This window comes from Magallana gigas, chromosome 5 (assembly GCF_963853765.1).
Source record: "Magallana gigas chromosome 5, xbMagGiga1.1, whole genome shotgun sequence".
Classification (NCBI taxonomy): domain Eukaryota; kingdom Metazoa; phylum Mollusca; class Bivalvia; order Ostreida; family Ostreidae; genus Magallana; species Magallana gigas.
The window spans coordinates 36173737-36196277 of record NC_088857.1 but is presented as its reverse complement, the minus strand read 5'-3'; the positions used below and the strand labels follow the sequence as shown (position 1 = coordinate 36196277).

The following is a 22541-nucleotide window of genomic DNA, read 5'->3' as shown; positions in this document are numbered from 1 at the left end:
TGTTAGTCCCCAAAAATCCCTAATTATGTCATCAATGGGTGTTGCACTGAGTTTCACAAACTGACATTGTTACGATCAACAACTTTGTTTCTATAATGCATTACAAAATCTTTATCATTTTTAAGAAATATGTAAAAGACTTGTGTCTTGGCCCCTAATGTAAGGTTCCAGCCCCTTTTTCTTGAGTTCATTCAAAGGGTCTCACAAATTCTAACATATTTTGTTCTTACACGTATCAAAATTGTTGTTCATTTTTTAGATACAAATGATTGAATATTTTAGGGGCCAGCCCTCTAAATCCTTAATGGGGACAGACCTTGGTGTTTTGATTGATGGAATCGATTAGAATCATCAAATCAAGCATTTTCTCTCCTACAAAACTTAACAAAATATGTCTCCTTCTCTAGATATATTACGTCAAAGTTTAAGTACTTTGGCCCCTACAAATCCCTAATTACGTAATAAATGGGCGTGGCCATGATTTTTCCTGATAGATATTGTTACGGTCAACAACTTTGCTTCTATAATGGATAACAATATCTTTATCGTTTTTAAGTAATTTGCATTAGAGTTTACAAGTGCCTTGGCCCCTAAATAAAGGAGCCAGCCCCTTTTTCTTGACTTTGTTGGAAAGAACTTTTGATTATCTACCACTTTTGTTCTATATGTCTTAACAAAATTTCAACTGATAAAAAGATACAGATCAAAACGTATGAACATTTTTGATAAGGATCCGTACCCAATTTTCGTGCCTAAGCGAGCTCCAAGAAATGGCGCCACTGGCGTAAAACAAAATAATAGTGCACAACTTCAGACTATAGACTACCTATCCTGAAAATTTCATAGTCATATCTCTGATAGTTTCTGAGATCAGCTCTGAACAAAATAGGTCGTAAAAAAACTATAAAATGGCCGATAAATCGGTACCGGAAGTGACGACAACAAAAATTTCAAAAACATATAAAATTCAGATCATGACTCATCATCTGTGAAAAAATGGCTGAAACGGCCGAATAATTTTCGAGAAATAGCGTGCACAAAATTTGGAAAAAAAACATTAATAACTAGACACGATCTCGTTGCGAGCAACGAGTGGGTCTTCCGCTCGATTTTTGAATAGATTAGATCAAACTTATCAATTCAAAGATAAAATCATAGATCAAAGCGAAAAACAGTATTAACAAATTTGCGGTACTCGAGGCTTGAACCCGGGTCGCCTTGGCCATGTCCACGACTCTTTCGACTGAGCTACAAATGTACTCGGACTCCGCTTCAGAACTTTGACGCTTAATTTCTCCCGAATGTCTTGATCGATTCTAAAACAAATTACATATTCTGGATCAGTAAAAAGGTCACTATAAGGTGTAAAAATTTCAAAAAAAAATATTCAAAAATAAAAAAGTCGAAAAATTCAATTTTTCAAATTTCCTTCCGGTGACGACCGGAAGTGACGGCGGACATTCTCCTGACCGAGGTGTACCAGAAAAACGCTAGATCTATCACCTCTGAACATTTCAGCCTTTTATCTTTACTCGTTTTTGAGAAACCCGAAAGACAAAATTGACTTTTTTAAATCGTAAACGGACGATAACTTCTGACCGGAAGTGTTTTTTTTAAATAAAACAAAATGTATCAGCTTTAGATAAAAACACGTCAATATTGAAAATTTGAGCGAAATCGACCCAGCCATCTCCGAGAAATCGTCTGCACAAAATCGGTAAGAAAAAAAAGAATAATAAGAAAAGTGAAAAAGAAACAATAGAATAATAAAAGGGTCTTCCGCTGAAGACGGAAGACCCTAATAAGAAACAGTACGAAAACTAAAAGGTCTACCGTTGGAAGACCTTAATAATAACTAGACACGATCTCGTTGCGAGCAACGTGGAGGTCTTCCGTCCGATTTTTGGAAGAGGAAATGACCTTGCCTTTTATCTTCATCAACGAAACATATCAGGAAATGCAGATTTGATCTAAAAGAGCGATGGATGAAAGATTATCCACCCTGTAGGATCCTTAAATTTAAGGACCAGTCCCATTTTATTTTATATTAAATAAGAGGTCTTTTGTCTTTATAACAGGTCTAATAACCTGTAATAAAAAGAAACCGAAGAAAAAAAAGAGGGTCTTCCTTATAAACGGAAGACCCTAATAACAATAAGAATAGAAGGGTCTTCCGCTGAAGACGGAAGACCCTAATAATAAAAGACTGTTTTTGTCTACATCTTAATTAAAAAGTGTTTTTCAACTTGTACTACAGTCCAACAACCCTTTTATGTTGATTATTTTAGTTAGAAAATTGAATAAAAAGGAGAGAAAGAAATAGAGAGAAAGAACAAATCTTGGCTCCGGCGAGATTAGAACACACAGCCCTTGCAGGTGTCTCAAAATATGGCTGACGCGAAATAATTCCCGAATTTGTGTTTGAATTTGGGGCGTTTCCGCCCGGGAGAAGAGCTGAGTTTTGTATGAGATGAAAAACAAAGTGTAAGATGTCTGACTATTTAGGTTTGGTAACAGTGTGAGGTAATTGAAATATTGATGCGTATTTGTGTCTGGAGGGGGGTGAAAAGACCCGAGCTTGATTTTCGTCGTAAATAAATCGAAAATAGAATTTTGTGGTGTGGATCTCGGATTCGGTTAACAACAATTTGCGGAAGTCCTAAAACAATGACTGATGCATTTTACCCATGTATTTCAGTGTTTATATTTTTGTTTCGTGTCGTTGACTTTTATGTTTGACTGTTTTAATTTAGCAGGATTAATAAAATCTTTTACATAAAGTTTCATTAGGATTGAGTGAGGGGCTCGGGAGTAAGAATTTTTTTTCTACAGAACATGTCAAGCACGCCAATCGAAACTCAAATGCCCAAAAATTCATAACTCTCTTAAAAATGAACGAATAGGTCTGGTCATTAGTACAGTAATCTAGAATTGAACTAGGTTGAAATTTAAGGTTCAATATGAAAGATCCAGTAAAATCAGGGCATTAAAACTAAATAATTTTATGAATAGGAAGGTGGGGGGGGGGGGGGGGGGGTCGGTGCGTGTACTGTGTAAATTTCATTTCCACGTTTAGGTAATAAGCGCCGTTTAATCTCAGGAATTTCCTCTTAATTGTTCAATCCGCTGCATATTTGACAGACAATAAGAATGGGGTCCGAGGTTCATTTTCACGAATTTTCATTAGGATTGAGTGAAGGGCTTGGGAGTTAAAATATTTTTCACAGTGCATTTTAAACACGACAATGGAAACTCAAATGCCAAAAACTTCTTAACTCTGTTAAATGATAATGCACGAATTGGTCTGGTAATTACATGTAGTACAGTAATCTAAAATGGTACTTAGTTGAAATTAAAGGCCCAAGATCAAAGATCAAGTAAAATCGGGCCAGAAAAACTAAATGATTTTATGAATTGGGGGGGGGGGGGGGGGGTTGGTCGGTGACTTCTATATTAAACGTAGAATATTAAATTCTAAGTATCACATATTACACAATTTCTAAACAAAATACATATGTTAGAACAATGTATAAGCCACTGTACAATTGATTTGAAATTTAAAAATCTCAAAATCTTAATTATGATTTTTTTATTTGATATTTACTTTTATTCTAATATATGCATAGCATTAACATTAGGTACATGGAGATGAATGCAACAGGTCAAAACGTTTGAAATGGGCGGGAACAAATTGACGCGGACGTCTGAGAAAACACTGGATTGAAACTGTTGTTATATGAAGCGTATTTTCAATCCACCTCAGCATTTTTAATTTGCTATATAAGTTAATAGAAAAACATTTTATTTCATCAATAATAGTGATTTTATTTCATCAATAGTAATCGGATCCCCATCCGAGAGAGATTATACGCAGGGCAAAGCATATTGTCCGATGACTCGTAAAAAGTCTGAAACCAAGTGAGGGCGATTTTGAAACGGGGTTTTATCCCAGGGGAGAATAATTAATTCAAATTCCGATTTAATAAATTAATACATATATTATACCCATATAAAAATGTTCGCTAGGCTAATTTATACGGATATGCACATTCATTGTTTATCTAGCTATAATGAGAGAGAGAGAGAGAGAGAGAGAGAGAGAGAGAGAGAGAGATTATTGACCCCGCTGCTTAATCACTAATCCCGCTTTTGGGCGAACATGTACATGTTTATAGACTTTTGTAAATAAATATAAACTTTATAAGACTGATTGTTTGTAAATGATTATAATCCCACCCTTTGTTTCAACAGTGTATTTCAACGATCAGTGTTTACATCTGTTAATACAAAGGCCCAAACACAGATACAAGGGTGGTCAGTTTTCACACCGTATCGCAGTCACCCGGTTGAGAGAGAGAGAGAGAGAGAGAGAGAGAGAGAGAGAGAGAGAGAGAGAGAGAGATTTCATAGTGTTTTATAGTGTTCAGGAAATCAATATATAAGCAACATATGTCAATAAACGCATTTGTTTTCCCTTGGACTGAAATGTCACATTTTATTGGTTTAAACATAGCACGTGATTGCCTCATATATCTCTATATTTGTACTGTGAGAATTAATATTAGGCAATATGGCCGTCATTGGTCAACGCTTCGCTTACTCATTTCGACATTTCATAGTATTTAATACATAAACCGCATGCCGTAAGTTCTTAAAGTATTAGGAGTAGTCGCCCTTTGAAATTCTTTAAAATTAGAGTAGTTGCCCTTAGAATATTGACGTCACATTGTTTTGTCTGAAGCAGAACAAAATGGCAGCGTCGAAATTTGCTCAAATCTCTGCAGAGAAAAGGGAGAAAACATTTAAAATTGAATAGCAACAAATCATTGTAAGTAAACATGGGTGAAGCAAAGATTTTGAAAGAGTATTTGAAAGGTGAGATTGAAAATTTTGAAGAGTTTAAATGAGTTAAATTGGACGAGATGTAAGGCATCTTGTACGTGGCTTTGCGTAGATCATCGCTATTTGCGAATAAATATGTCGCTTGATAGTCCTCGAGAAAACAAAACACTTATTAGGTTAGTTACTGACTCACTACGGAAATATATCGGGTTGATCAATCTCATAGAAGGCTCGGCTTCGCCTCGCCATCTATGAGATTGATCAACCCAATATATTTCCGTAGTGAGTCAGTAACTAACCTAATAAGTAATAGTATACATGCATGCGTGTATCTATATAATTATGTGAATAAATACTAATCAGTCCTCCTTTTAAAGCCATGTAGAATATCGTTGGTGCATTGCTAAATGGTGTGTGCATACTATCATGGAGATTGCGGCATTTCTTTGATGCCGGCAAAGCGACCCAGTGAACTCTAATTCGGTCGTACTGCAGGGGCGCTTCGGCGGCTTGCTTTGATGCCGGTGTAATGAAGAATAATGACCCCCGTAGAATAATTACCGGGGGTCATTTTTCTACGTAGAATAATGACCCCCCTAGCTGAAGAATAATATATTTTCTGTACGAGTACTCTCAGTACTTTGACGATTTTCCTTATTGGCCGTTAACCTCTACTGGCGTAATGGCTGCTGTCAGTGCCTACAAATTTCAGCTTGGTTATAATGCCTAACAGTGGAGTAAACTTTTCAAAATTTTGGTTTCATCATTAATTCTGGGTGATGAACTTGTATACCCAGCAGTTTGTACTGTGGAAATCCTCAATGCAAGTATAATTCATGAACAATATGAAAATATAGAAGATGCGACGACGAAGCGCGAAGATGCGAAGACGAAAGTGCTAAGTTGCGAAGGCGAAGAAGTGATACTACTATTGCTTCTTCGCCTTTGCAACTTCGCACTCTCGCCTTCGAAACTTTGCGCTTTCGCCTTTTTAGCTCACCGAGACGAAGTCAATGGGAGCATATGCTATACCCCCGGCGTCGGCGTCCGGAGCTGGTTAAAGTTTTAGTTGCAGCTCCTGTTTCTAAGCTATTACTTGTCCTTTCTTCACCAAAATTACATGCATGATGCATCTGGACCTACTGAATCTGGTTCCTATAACTTTCAGATGCTGGAGGAGGTTTAGGTTTTGGGAGCAGGTTAAAGTTTTGTTGTTGTATGTGCCCTTTAATAGCAATATCTAAGTTACTGCTGGTCCGTACTTCACCAAACTTGCATGGATGGTGTGTCTTATGATACTGATGCACCTGACAGGCTTGAATGCTGAATCAGAGCCATAGGTTTATGATTCTTGATGAGGTTAATTTTTTGGAACAGGTCACATGTTTTATAGATGATAGCTTGCATAGTTGATTTAACTATATTATAAATGAAACGTAGAGGTTTCTTTAGATGCAGAGCCTGATCTCCGCTAAAAAGGATGCTAGCGAAATCACCTACCTCACTCAAACCTGCTTGATAGATAGATGTGGTTGTTGTTAAATGATGTAACATGATTCCTATGATATAGTATTGTATGATTTGAAACACTTTTGTTTAATAGGATGCAATATTAATACCACATGTTATATTGTAAAACGTTATATGATACGATAAAATATTGTATCAATTTTTTTTTATATTTTATGATATGATATTGTATCGTGATATTGTTATGTATAGTATTAATTTTTATGATACAATATTATAAAATAGCGTATCATACGATATTGTATGATATGATATTGGTTTATATGATATATTATCATATCACACGAAATTGTATTTTATGATATTTTAATATATTTTATTGTATCATATGATACAATGTGTATAATATCATTGCATTATATAATATTTTACTTTATCCCATGATATTGTATCATTTGATATGATACAATGTTCTATCAAATTATATTGTATTATATAATACAATATCATATTATGTATCAAATATGATACAGTATCATACAATACAATATCATACTATAATATTTATATTCACTTTCTTTCCCTCAATTAAATTGCATTGGTTAATTTGAGTGATATTTACGCACAGCACAGAAGACCCAATCACCAAATTTGGTGCGTATGAATACATTTAGTATTCCTTTAGTTTTTCTCGAAGAACAGGAACTGACTCTTCTCGCGACTTCAAACCGGATAAGGACCTTTTATTATACTTACGCTGATAAATATTTCATTGATGTAAATATATGTTGACAGTTAAATGAATTCAATTGATTAATTTCTTAGTTTACCAAGAGCAAATTCATTAAATTACAAAAATAAAATTGTGTTATTAAAATTTTAAAAGCTGTGCACTATTTTTGTCAGCATATTTCGGATGTTCCTGAGGCAATTCCGTTAATTTCGCATAACTCGTTGAATAAGACAGAGCTTTTTAAAAACAAATCATATTTGCGGGAAGGAAATACATGTTTAAAAAACGTAAATATAAGCATTGATTCATTATTTTTTTATAACTGCAACGATGAGTGCTAGCGCGCGTTATACTATTTGTATGCACACACCGTTGCAGTTATGAGACCACATCTTTCAAAAAATAATGATTCAATGCTTAATTATACAATATAATATCATATGTTTCAATGTTATGATGTATTATTGCAATATGATATTGATTCATATAATACTATATTGTATTATGTTTTATGATATTCTATTATTTGATCAAATACAATTATAATGTATAACACAATACAATGTCATATCATACGTTACAATATCATATCTCACAATTTTTTACGGTGTTTTATGGTTTTACATGATATATATTGTAGGTATGATAGGATGCAATTTTAATTTAATTTATATTATTGTATTTATTAACATATGAACTTATGCTTATCATACAATTTTTTAACAAATGATATACGATATTGTGTTAAAACATAATCCATGAATATCCAAGATCATAAAGGATGGTTTTCATACAATATGATAAAGGTGGTCTCATAAAGGTGATGCCTCGTCTCGGTTTTATAATTGCGGAGCTTTCCATCGTTTAAAGGGTCCGAGGCATATTTTGGAATTTTTTTTTTATAAAATTAATAAAATTAAATTATCCAGGGGGATAGAGTCCGGACTCCCTCTCCCGTTTTACTGCGTAAAATGATTAATATTGAATTTTCCGGGGGGCGGACCCCCTCTCCCCCTCTAGATCCATGCATGAGCGAGGAGTGTCGCATAATGAAATTAGAATGTTACTGTGTTTGGTCCACGGTAAACAGACGGCTGGTAAGTGACAGGGGTCTGGAAGTGCATATGTATACATTGTGGCGGACATTTTATGTGGAGTATATAATGATTAGGCATAGCCAGCACTGGTAAACATATATGTTAAATGTTCACATTAAAATATTTATAAACATTCATAGTAAGCGCGATGGCCTAGCGCATGCGTACCAATAATAGCATGAATTAATCGGAAAACCTTGGCGAGTACGGTGCCTATATTAAATTCTATGCAATCGACCGAGACTTGCTGAATGCAATCAAAAAAGGCGAAGGCGAAGATGCGAAGGCCAGAGTGCAAAGTTGGGAAGGAGGGATAGTAGTGTCGAAGTGGCCCTATCGGAACACCATAGATATATGTAAATGTAATTGTTAAGATGATAACCATACCCCGATGCAATACCTCAATATCTTGTTATAACGGAAGGATTGTTATTTTCCAAGATTTACCCTTCTTTCACTTTAAGTTTATTTGAATATGAATTATAATTTTTGTTACTTTCGGTAAACTGCAGCAGTAAAAATTAAAATTGTGTAAAGACTATTTCACAAATAATAAAAAAATATACTGAAAAACTTTAATCTACAAGGGGGTCATTATTCTACAGGGGTCACTTTTCTTCATGTGGAGTGTGCTCATTTTTATGAAAATGACAGTTATTCTTCAGGCAAAGGGGTCATTTTTCTACGTAGAATAATGACCGGGGGGTCATTTTTCTGCGTAGAATAATGACCGGGGGGTCATTATTCTACGTAGAAAAATGACCCCCGGTCATTATTCTACGGGGGTCATTATTCTTCATTACACCGGCGATGCGACGAGCGTCTGAATTAAGCAAACTGCTGACAGAAACGAGAACTATATTTGTACTAAAAAAGCTGTTATTATTTTTATTTATGATAAAAATAAAACGGAAAACAATAAAAACCACCATTTTAAAGATAAAATCGTTAAAGAAAACAAAATTAGGGAAGAAAAAATAATCGGCACTCGGGGACGGAACCCGGGTCGCCTGGGCACAAGTCCAACACTTTACGCAGACTCTCACTTCAGAACTTTTGAGCTCAAAATCTCAGGAATGCTTTGATCGATTTTAAAACGAATTTTATATTCTGAAGTGTTTTAGACGTCTCTATCGAATAAAAACATAAATAAGTTTAAAAAATTGAAAAATTAAGGTTTTTCATTTCCTTCCGGTGACAACTGGAAGTGACGGAGGACGTTCGGATGTGCCAAGGGCACTGCGGCCGTTCACTCTCTACCATCTCTGAAAATTTGAAGGTTCTATCTTAAATACTTTTGAGAAAAGTCGTGAACAAGCAAAAACGTAAAATCTTTAATATCTCGGTACCGGAAGTGACGACCAAAAAAACTCTCGTAATTTTCTTACAAATTTTGTCATGAATAAGATCTGAAAGTTTCATGAAAATCGGCTAAAGCATTTTTGAGAAAATGTGACAGAAAAAAAAACAAAAAAAATAATAGTGAAAAAGAAACAAAGCAATAACAAGAAGGTCTTCCGTTGGAAACGGAAGATCTTAATAATAAGAAATCGTACGAAAACTATAAGGTCTTCCGTTGGAAACGGAAGACCTTAAAAATGAGATACAACCTTTTGAAAATATTGTATAAAATTGTCAATTGTTTTGTAAGCTTTTATTTCACCTTAAATCGTCCAATTATCTTAATTTTCCCCAGAACTTGATTCAATCAGTTATGATCAATTGTATGATGATTGATAACGTTTTTATTTGCGCTCCGAAGATTCCAAACAAAGGAAAACTTTACAAAGCCATATGACAATTTTAACATGTAAATACGTTATCAGAGGTCTATTTGACGGACGATAAGTATTTTTATCATTAAAATTTAATTTTTATTATTTTTTAATATTATAGTTAGGATGTTGGGTTATTTTGCTGACTTTATATTATAAAGTATAAGTAAAAATTAGTTTGTTTTATAAGTCACTTAAGTAATTGTGCGATTATTACAATTCCACGAAGCATATCAGTTAACTTTGATCGTATACATGTACATGTATATGTATAAAGTTAAGACGAAAGATAATTTTGTATGGCCAGTGTCCCAAGTAAACAGGAGAATGACTACATATTCAATATAAACATCGACAATCGAAATCCACCTGCGGAATCATATAATTATGACTATTGGAAACATTTCTTCTGGCATTGCGCGAAAAAAAACTTATAGTTACCAAAGAAAAAACCTACACTGCCTAGAGTTGGCATACATCTATACGCGGATCTAGAGCCAGGGTGGTCGGGGGGCCTTGGACCAACACCCCGCAAACAAAATTATCTCTCAGCCCCCCCCCCCCCACCCCCACCCTGGTAAATTTTCCGAACAAATAACTTATTCGTCCGAACAAATAGCTAATTCGTCCGAACGAATAAGATTAATTTTTTTTTTCACCTGGCCCTTCCACGCCGCCGTATAATAGTCTGTGCCAATATAAAAAATTCATAATAGTCTGTGCCAATATCAGAAATCCATGCTAATGTTTACATTGTGTGCAACAATGCTTTTTTTGCAGAACTTTGGCAGAATTTTGTATATGCCACCTTATTTTTTTACATGTTTATATTAAGGGGGATCACCCTGCCATTGTTGGTTACTATTTTTTGTTTATATTTTACCTGGTGATCTTAATATTTGTTCAGGTGTTTTTTAACTAATAAGGGAGATCCAACAGTACCTGTTACACAAGTCATTTTAATGAATTTAAGTATTGAATTTGTCAGGGATCTCCCTGCTTGTGACGTGGTTTATTTGTACAAGTTTTTGATTCGTCATTAATAAATGACATTATTTCGTCAATGACGATTTAGTTGTTTTTTAAGGTAAAAAAAATAACAAGCAGCAGTTCAGAGAAGGAATGAAAGATTTAAGTCTATTAATGGAATAGGCTTTATTGGATATTGTTAAAATCAATGTATGGGCATCAAATATTTTCCTACGCCAATACTACGCCAAAAATATGGTCCTTGTTAGATTCTAAACATTGATTACCTTTTCTATGCCAAGTTGTATGATAATGAAAAAGAAAGAAAAATATACTATTTAAATTTTCTTTTATCTTGATTTGATGAACAATTAATCAAATTTACGTTTGACATATCGAAAACCAGAAAAGACTCTTTCCTTAATGGTGACACTAGTCTTACTTATTAACAAAATATTGCAATATTTAAATATGTACATGAATTTATTAAATCTACGAAGAGATTTAAATAATCCTTCCAGTCCTTTTTATTGTCCTATACCAAAGAATCTGAACCTGTGCGTAAAATCTTTTGTTTGTATTTTTTCTTTTTTATTTCTATTTATTAATATTACTACGTCCTACAAATTATGATATTATTATAATAAGTATTATTATATCCATTTCATTTTCTGGTCATATATATACCAAATATATATATATATGCATATACTTATCCAAATAATATCTATTATTAAAATTATTGTCAGTATTGTATGGCACTAAATCTTGTACATATGACCTTGACCTTGTATCTCAGAGAGGATTTATATTGGCAATGCCTGCTATCCCATCCGTTTATGTAATGTATTGCATAATAAAATATTGTTTAAATTTAAATTTATTGCAGTACCATTTACTACCTTTTATGGACTATCTAATTGTATACGGAAACTTAATATACCTTTTGATTCTGATGACCTTATGTACGAGTCTCCTTTTTATCCTTATTTTTTAAAATAATGTGCAAGAGCAAAAATATTTCAAAAGATATGTATAATGAATTTATTGTTAAAAAATGGAACAAAATCTAAAATGAAAAAATGGGAATTGATATTTAATCTTCATGCTGATCAAAACTAGTGGAAAAGATGTTATCACCATGTTTTTATTTAACAAAAGACATTCAGTTTACATGGTTCCAGTACCGCATACTTCATCGAGTATTAGCTACAAATTCCCTCCTATTTAAAATGAAAATTATTATACGGAACAATGTTCTTTTTGTAATACTCATGTTGAAACTTTGACACACTAATTCTAGGAATGTATTTATGTTGATTAAAAATGGAATGAACTTGTAGAATGGATAAATAGTTCTTCAAATGTTGATATAGATATTACAGCGACTGATGTTATTATCGGTAGATATCGCATATTTCATAATAACTTTAACCTTGTTCTAATAATTACTAAATGATACATATACAAAAAGAGATGTTGTAATCAAATACCATATTTTAAAGATGCTTAAAATGAAGTCTTGTATTACAAAAAAGTTGAAAAATTTATGTATGACAAGGATGTAATAGCACTAACTTTGCCAAAAGATGGAGGATGTTTGCTCAGCTTGAATAGTCTGTGGCAGTATTTATATTTGCTACCTAAGAGTCACTTTATTGTTAAATTTTTACTTCCATTTTTTTATAACATTTAATTTTGAAGAACAAACAACACATGTATTGTTAGATTGTATTACAGAGTGGGTGTTTATGTGTATACTTGTTTAAAAATGCCTCTTTAATATGTAATACGAAGCCAATTTGTAAAATTAATTAAATTATACCAGGGCTCCCCAACCTTGGCATTAAACTTAGAATGATATTGATGGGGCAATAAATTGCCCTCAAAAAAGTTCATAACTTTCCACGTGTGTGAATACTGTCAGTGATTTGTTGACCCTGTGCTAGGTCTACATGTTTTGACTTGAACATAATACAGTCAATGTTTCTTTAAAGTCTTATAAATAAGATATGATGTTAAAAAACACCTTCCTCATACAGATGAGTTCCTAAGGCAGGCTTTTTTTTTGTCTAATGAAGATTCTCAAGATAGAGAAAATAAGGATTTTTTTGGGGGGTATGTGATATCTATAATTACTTGTACCTTGTAAGAAGGTGGTACATCTAAACTACAGAGTACAATAAAAATAAGAAAATCGAGTACATATTTGTTTGTAGTAGTATAGACGTATATTTTTAAAATTTCATTCCTTTCATTTTAATTTATAGACCCGGTGCGACTAGTAGGAGGTTCGACAGGTTACGAGGGAAGAGTAGAGGTGTATCGTAATGGAGTTTGGGGAACTGTGTGTGACGAATTATGGGACGACCAAAACTCAGCTGTTGTTTGTACATCTATGGGGTTTTCATCGTGAGTGGTTTTTCTCTTGTCATAAGTATGCTTGTTTGAACAGTAGAATTACAACTTTCTAATCATTACGCATTTTCACAAAGCAGCTTTTATCTTTTAAACGACTCTCTTTCAAATAAAAATACAAGATTTAGCATTGACCATTTCGATTACAATTAGTTTTTACGATATGTTTTATAAACGAAGAAAATGAAAGCAACATTATTGATACTAAAACAAAATTCGGTTAAATAAACTTCGTATTGTGTAATAAACTTAAATTTATTCTTCAAAAAACCAAGTACACGATAGAAAGTAATCAACTGTTATTAAGTCTCAGAGAGTAGTTGTATCGCGGTCTAATTTGTATTATGTATGTAATTATAGTGATTTCCTTGAGAGTTGGGAGTTTTGAGAGTTGATTTTAATCAATTCTCCTATGCAGTTACTCTGGCAAACCGAAAGTGAAACAGTGTTTGGACCCTAGCACAAATCATCACCGCTGACAAGATTTAGTTCTTAATTGAAAATAATCGATAAATTCGATGTAATGTATCTTGAAGCATTGGCTTTTAAGAAACTTATTTATAAATACCGTGAAAATAGTCAGATGTTAAATAGTACGAACAATTTAGATATTTTTTGCAGTCGTATGTATTCATACGCCAGAGTTCAATAAAGTCTCGTTTAACCATCGGTTGTCTCCGTTAATCTCCGACAAGCAGAGAGCCATTCTATATTTAGAGGTTGCGTCATCAAGCTATCACGTGACCTGATGTACACATTCTCTTGCTTGTTGGAAATTAACGGAGACAGCCGAGCATCTAGTTGAACGTGACTAGAGTTCATTATTGCTTAGATCCATACAATTTTTTGAATATTTCAATTACTTATACATAGTTTGATGGAATCAATTCTATCTTTAATCATTACAAAACACGATTAATACAGGGTTTTTCTCAAAATTCTTGTCGGAAAAGTCCGAGAATTCATATTATAAAAATGTGCATAATTCAAAGACAGATTATAAACTAATTGCCAAGCAAAGTAACATGTCGTTGATTTTAAAATGAATAATAATCGATAAAACCGTCTCCCGTCAGTACTTTAATACTTTGATTTAGTATTCGGTGCATCATGAATCGTATTAAAAATGAATCTACTTTATTAATGCTAGCGAGGAAGCGAAGACTCTGTATGGTCAACCCTTTGGGCGAGGAACAGGACCAGTACATATGAATGGTGTTGAATGTCAGGGAAATGAAAGTAGTATTTTGCAGTGTAACCACCGCGGATGGGGAAATCACCCTTGTGACCATTCTAGAGATGTATCTGTAAATTGCACATCTTATATAAGTATGTTTTACATTTACGATTTATATTTACAACGTTTACAAGCACGTAGCACAAGCGTGTGTGGGATAGAGGGGGGATCTGTCTTCCACTTTTTCTGGCAACACAGCATTTGTCTCAAATTTACATAAAGAAAATTGAGTATATTAAAAGTTTGCCCTCTCTCCACATAAATACGAACACCAGTATAAGGAAATTTACAAAATCAGCATTAAATTGGAAATATGAGGTATTTCGCTACCCCCCTCCCCATCACCATGGACTAGGATTTTGAAGATTGGCCAGAACATTTTTTTCTCAAGATATTTTGGCTAAGTCTGCCCCTGTAATGAAGAATTTATTCCCGAGTTGAAAATTGACCAGGGGGTCATTTTTCCACGTTGAATATTGGGACCAAATGTGTTGAATAAAGACCCTGATCCGTTGAAAATTGACCCGCATCGTGGAAGTTTGGTCATGAAACCGGTTCAAAATTCAACAGCAAAGAAGCACATATTAACGAATCAATATTTATAACTTGAGTTTATTTGATTAAAAATTATCAGTTTTTACCTTATTTATTCTTTAGATTTACATTTGTCAAGGGGGAAGGGAGGGTGGCAAAAAATTAGACTTAAATAATTATTTTTCAAATTTATACATTATTCCTTTAAATATGTAATAACAGTTTTATTCATAATAAATTTTACGCGTATTATTGCTGTTTTGTGTGATATCTATATTTTAAAAGAGTATGTGTTTAAGAATATTTGTATACATGATTACACGTTAAACTATTCAAATCAGTAAAACACCTTTTTTAAAAATTCGCTGTATAAGTGTACACATATAAATTTTAAAAAATTACAATACGCTTATTGTTTAATTTTGGTTTTACATTCATCCTGTAAATTGAAACTTTGATATTGTTTATTGTAAATTTTCTGGGTGGGTGTTAAAACAAAATCTACAGTATGTCAATATGTGATTTTTGTGTTTGCACCACTCAGTTCACCCCTGCGAATGTGTTCGGAATGTTTTCTTTATCGTTGCTAAGTATTTAATAAATCCAGAGGTGCTCAAATGAAAGTTCACGAGACTTCACCGAGATTAGTTCAGTTCCTGTGAAATTTCGAGCGGAATTATATCTGTTCGGATAATATTCTCAAAATACGTAAGTTCTGGTCGTTTTTCATATCATATCATACTTTGATTTAAATAAAAACATGATAAATCTTTTAAGGTGTATGTTTTTTTCACTATCTAGCGGTTATTCAAATAAAACGATGATATTCAGAACAGAGTTATCGTTCGTGTTCAACCACGTGTAGAGTGGTTGAAAATACAGTGAAGCGCATTGAAGTGGTAACAGTTTTCGTTTGAATGGAATGTCTTAAACTTTGTATCGAACGTCAATTGTTACATAAGACACGCCCATTTCTTCTATAACGAGGACAACCGTATTCGTAACATTGCTTTCGGAACCGCGTATAAAATAAATAAAAAATATTGACGACTTGTTGGATAAAAATATGTCAACCATTGATTCATTTACTATTTTGTCAGGGTAATATTCTGACTTCTTCAAATTAAGCACAGGTACCTGACGTTATATATTTTTGTCTTAACATAAATAAATATAGCCTTTACCTAATATAACACTTTAGAGGTTATAAAGTTTTAATTATTAGAAAAATATACAACGTCAGGTGCCTGTCCAATAAAGCTCTGTTGGATTGCCTGAAAAGTAACGATAATGGTCAGTATTTGTTAGATATATTTATCACTGACAGACAGTTTGACAATTTTAAACCTTAAATTCTGTCACACGAGGGAATGAAAATCAGTTGTAAGTCAAAAATTATTCTAGCCTGACTCGCCTGTTCTATTCTGAAGCAAACGGTCATCTTCTTAGCTTTATTTACATAGTAATGTTATAATAAATGGATATCATATATTCACTCTCAAAATTAAATGATTAATCGGACATATCAACCTAAGATAAATCAGCCACGTCTGCATGTGTATTGGACAGTGTGAAAGTTTTGAAACTGAGACTTACCAGAATGTGTAGATTAATTGTATATCTAAACCGTGTAGAGTAAGTTCCAGTTCAGATCAAAACTCAGAAGTTATCTAGAGTCAGTTCTCAACAGGATCAATTTTTAACGTGTCGAGGTCATCAGAGTTTAGAAACATATTACGTATATACTATACTCTACTCTACTCTACTCTACTATATACTATAACTTTTACGATTTTGGTCTCAATTTTCAACGTTGAAAAATGCCCCCCCCCCCCCCAACGGGTCAACATTTCTCAACATTCAACGTTGGAAAATGACCCCGGGTCAATTTACAACCCAGGTAAATGTTCTTCATTACACCTCCTTTCGCTTTCAAAAACGATGCTACGTGCCTGCCATACGCATAACTAGTATGCATATTTTAATGCCTTCCTGTCAAGTTTGACATTATATGAACACAAATGTAATTAAAACATTTTGTAGACGTAACAACACGGCTAGCGGGAGGTCCAAATCCTTACGAGGGCATAGTAGAGGTTTATAGGAATGGCTCTTGGGGAACAGTCTCCGATTCATATTGGATTTGGAACAACGCATGTACCGCAGTCGTTTGTAGATCTCTTGGGTACCTTTGGTATGTTTTGATTTTTATCAATGTAAAATGTACGGATAATTATATGAATTTCTTTTATTAGGGTTATTACTGTCTATGAATGGTCTTCTGATTTGATTATCAAATATTTATACAATGATGTCACGAAACGAACCTCATTAAAACACGTGCATGTTAGTGAATTACATATGTTGATAAGTCAACGTTTACTTAAAAGTAGCCATTAAAGTTTGTAGTCTACGCGCCCGCAAGCAAGCATGTACCGACGCACACACGAAAACATCAATCATTGGAACGCTAATTTAATGTTTTCCTTTTTACATAAAAATAATACAACAAAATTAATAGGCGATAAATATTTGATCTAGCATTCAACTTTAAATCACGAAGCTCTGTTATCACAATTTTACATTTTCTAAATCCCTAAGAATTTCGTTAATCATGGTTAGCCATTTATGTAATTATTCAATATTAAACCAAAAAATAGACATATTGAAAATAACAGTTTTAAAGAAGTAGTTTTTTTTATACCTGTACTAGACTCTAAGCTTTACAAAAGCTCGCACACCATATTCGTATATGTAACTTTTGAGGAAAATCTTTTTTTATTTGCATATTATAAATAAAACAAAGTCCTGGACATTGCTTTCATTTTATTTTAATAAAAAGACTCGCGTGCCTTGCTTTTACTCTCTAAAAGTCCAACAAAATTTATAATTCAAAATACAAATAATTAGCTTTTTCTTCATAAGCCGAATGGTGAAATTACTGAACGCAACTTTAAAGCCAAAATATTGTCCTACTCAGAAATTACACTTTTATGCGATTATGTACAATTGTTAAAAATGAAAAGAAAATATGATCTAAAGGAATATAAGCATTATGATATAAATATGCATTTAATCGATATTGATGCAAATATAAATCGTTATTTTGATTAGGTTCAACCTCCATCATTATGGACAAATAAAGATTTCATAATTTAATTATTTTTTTTTCTTTGAAATAAATATGCATGTCTGAAACAAATGCGGTTTTTACTTAATTGCGTAATACATTGAATTTTAAAATGCTTTTGATCATTAATTTCAGGGATAATGCTACCTACTTTCGCTTTCAAAATATAGATGGGTCAGGTCCGATTCATATTTGCAACGTACAATGCAATGGTACAGAAACGGATCTTACGGAATGTTGGCAGTTTGAGGATGGATATGAATACTATTACTATTGTGATCATTTTTACGACATATATGTAAAATGTGATAGTGGTAAGGCTACAAATTTAATTTTTATCAGAGTTATCTCATTTAATATATCTAACAAAATATGTTTATGCTTACACAATTATATTTCTGTTAACTAATAAAAGCAATCTGACTTGTATCTTTTATTCGACTTTGCGTGTGATAAATGCATCTTTTCTATAAAAACATAATTATGGTACATGTAAAAATAAATTCTTGTATACAAATTATGTACTTTTACATTTATAATTAACTTTTATTCCTTCTCGCAATTTATTGTGAAGGGTATATAGTATCGTTAATGTGCGCGTGTGTATATTTGGATATGATCGTCATTAATAACTCATGGGCAACATTATAACAAAACTATCAAACGAAGATTTAATTCGTAGCGTACTTTGTATACCTAGCAACAGTTCATGTATAACAGGTGTAGCACTTAAAAGAACCACCCATGCAAATACATACCGATATATGGTGTTGATAAATAAATCTCAAAAAAGTGTCGCAATAAACAATGTTAGGGCATGGAATCGAACTCATTACACTATTATAACCTTTTTTCCACTAAAAAAAAAGGCTCGCTGTAGATTATTTAAACCGATATATTTTTTTCAAATGTTGGATTCATCTTCATATCAAAAAAATAAATAACACTCCATTCATTGGTTTTACAATGGAGGTGCTTAACAAAGTGTTGAGTGTTGCAAACACATTATAACATATGTTAAAAGATGATTAATTTTTATACATGTAACAGTTAAAGAAAACAAATTATTTGTAATTTGAGAGCAACGATATGTTAATAAAGTCGCTAGTTACATTAAGCAAATCGTATGTTTTAACTTTAAAATTATATTATAGAATCGTGTGTAGCTTAAATAGGTTTGACGAGGGATAACATTATGAAAAAGGATTTAACCACCAGTAGTGACCAAATACAACAAAAATTTGAAATGATATTAATTAATAATATTTATCTATCAACAATAAAAGTAAAAATAAAGCAAAAAACAAGAAGATTCCGTAGGTAATGTCAAATACCAAGTTTGTTCTATGCCTGTATATTTTGTGAAAATTGCGTATGCACAGCAACATCTTATTATGCAAATCAACGGAAAAAAATACCAGCAGATGATATTCCCTAACATGAGCAAATAGACGACGTACATGTGCTTTCAGAAAACATTTACTTTATATTTTAAGATTGTTTACACAATCATTTTCAGTTCTCAAATTAATTTGTATTACAAATACAGTTTAAAAGATATCGGAAATAAACATAATTATTCATTCTGTAATCAATCTCGGTATAAACTTTATCATACGACATACTCTTTCTCTTTCACAATAGCATCTTACTTGAAAAAAAAAAACCCTAGGCTAGATATTAATGAGTGCCAACTAGGTTCGTGTTAAAACAATGGAACGTTTAAATCTTTAAGCATGACTGCTAATGTGATTGTGTGATATGATACAATGGAACAAATCGTGAATACATTGTCATGAGCGCACACATGTATTACATGTAAATTCACTCAAAATTTGTTGAAAATATTTTTGTTTCACTTGAGCAGCTAAATGTCTTACTAATTCACCATTTAAGGCATCGATGAGTGTGCTGAACAACCATGCCAGAACAATGGGACTTGTGTAGATCTGATAAACGATTACGAATGTTATTGTATGGACGGGTTTAATGGAACAGACTGTACAAAAAGTAAGTTGAGAATCGGGATACAAAGTCCTTCAAGTATTGAGGATTGGGGATGCTTCAATCAAAGATGTTTGCAATGAAATATAGTTTATTTCTAACCAAAATTAGTAAAAGTTTTGAACAATGATATTGAATCTTTTTTCACAACACAATTTCTCTTATATACAGATATTAACGACTGCCAGCCAGATCCTTGTGAAAACAATGGAACATGCATTGACCTTGTCAATGATTACCGATGTGATTGTGTGGCAGGATTCAATGGAACAATATGTGAAAACAGTAAATACTTTTAATTCATAGTTTCTTTTTACCTCTTTTGTAATTGTGTAAACAATTATTATTGTTTCTCAATTCTGTTTCTGTATTTTTCGTTTGATTTAGTAAATGCAAATAACGATCATTATTTAGATATCGATGAGTGTGAAGCTCAACCATGTCAGAACAACGGAACTTGTGTAGATCTGATTAATGAATATCAGTGTTACTGTATAGATGGATTTAATGACAAAAACTGCACAAATAGTAAGTTGAGATAAGTGTCCTTTTATGGAGCCCAAAATGTCCTATAACCCCTTAAATATGAACCGTAATATCACGTGCAAAAAACCACGTCCCTTGAAAGAAATAAACCTTACCGTCCACAAAGCTAATGTAACAGTACAGAAATTTTACCATTTCATTTACAAGAATGTATCGTTTTGATAGCTTGCAATGAATTTTGCCTAGAGCGAACATTTTTCATAAACTGCTTGACTGATTACTTCCGCTTGATAATAGAGAACGGAGATTATCGTTGAATAGATAAATGTAATACTTTGCTCGAACTTTGTATAATTCTTGCTTAAGGAGGCCGTGTCCAATTTGTTCTACCCTAAATTTTTAAAAAAATTTACATGAATTTCTACTGATATAATAATTATTTTAAGATAAAAAAATAAGACATTTACCACAGCGTTTGTTTAAGGGGTCATCTCAAAGTTTGTTAATTTCTAACATACGACCCTACGGGATTTTGCTTGAAATGTATCAATTTTGCACATTTTTTTAAACTTCTGCCCTATGGATTTCTTTTTCTGTTCTACATTTTAAAGATATTGCTAAAAGGCATCAAATGGTCAAATAAAAAACCCTTTTATCTCCTGGTTTGTTCCAGGGGTGTTATCAAAGTTGCTTTTGTATGCCCAATTTCCCAGATTTGTCAGATAATGGCTATTTTTTTTTTGACATAGGCGGGTATGGTGATCTTTATAGTATTTTTAAATCATTCAGACATATTTAAGTAATAAATAAATATATAACATCACATATTAAGGGTCCTCAATATAAAATACATGGTTACTGCCTTGAAATATATGAATTAAGCTATTTTTAGGCGGGTTAAGAAAACGTGACAGAGGGCTAGGCTTGCTGATTCCTCTTCACGTTTTCGACCCAAGCCCAAATATAGATAATAATTCGAGACATTTATGTTTATTCCACAATATAATATTATTTTTACGCATCAAACGAGCTATTTTCAACAAATTTCATTGAATATCTGCAGTTGAAACAATCACGCCTTGGCGTCAACAAAGCAAAAATATGACGTCACAATACAAATCAAACGCTGCGCAAAAACGTGCGTACTCGATCTGTACTCGGTCTCGGTCTCGTTAAATTATACATACCAGTTCTTCTTTTAGTTATATTGTTTCATAACATTTACGTATATACATGTAGATGTATTAATCGCGGGAATGTTAAGGCTTCCCGATGGATTTTAGAGCGATATGTAGAAAGTCAGTTGCCAGTACTCCATACGATATGACGTCATTATTAACTTTGACGTTGATGTTTAAAGTGAATTATATCAAACCAGTATAATACCGCACATTTCCTTTACATAGATGCTGCTGTTAATGCTAGACGTACAGAATTCATTCATATTAAAAACCCGTATCAAATAGTCGGCAGTTTTAAAGCTTCGTTTTCAGTAAAAGACTATTTATAAACTAGTGGTTTGGAGACTCTCCCTGTTACGTGTAAACAAACGAATGAAAAAATTTTAATGCATGTAAAACAAGCTTGGAGCAGGTGAAAGATCAACACAATTTTAGAATATTTTACGTAAAATTGGTAGAGAATATAAGTACCAATGTGAATCGTGTTTGGGAAACCTACGCATTTACCCCAATTTTTTGTAAATCGCTTTTGATTAGTAAAAATGTGCATTATTTTGATGATTTTGTGGAATGTTTCAATAATATCTTCCATAAACGAAATATCTGTTTCTTTCCCAAGCAAGAACTTCAAAGTATATGACTTAACAAACGATTTTTCCTAAAAA

General features: G+C 32.8%; 1 protein-coding gene across 1 annotated transcript in view; it reads left to right on the top strand.

Annotated features, from left to right (window-relative positions):
- LOC105328909 (uncharacterized) overlaps positions 1-22541 on the top strand; it is an 87506-nt gene that overhangs the window by 41510 nt on the left and 23455 nt on the right. The window contains exons 8-14 of the mRNA XM_034458406.2: positions 13157-13298; positions 14455-14633; positions 17119-17269; positions 18341-18519; positions 20102-20215; positions 20381-20494; positions 20624-20737. Of these exons, the coding sequence (XP_034314297.2) occupies positions 13157-13298; positions 14455-14633; positions 17119-17269; positions 18341-18519; positions 20102-20215; positions 20381-20494; positions 20624-20737 (993 nt within the window). The remainder of the gene's footprint in view (positions 1-13156; positions 13299-14454; positions 14634-17118; positions 17270-18340; positions 18520-20101; positions 20216-20380; positions 20495-20623; positions 20738-22541) is intronic.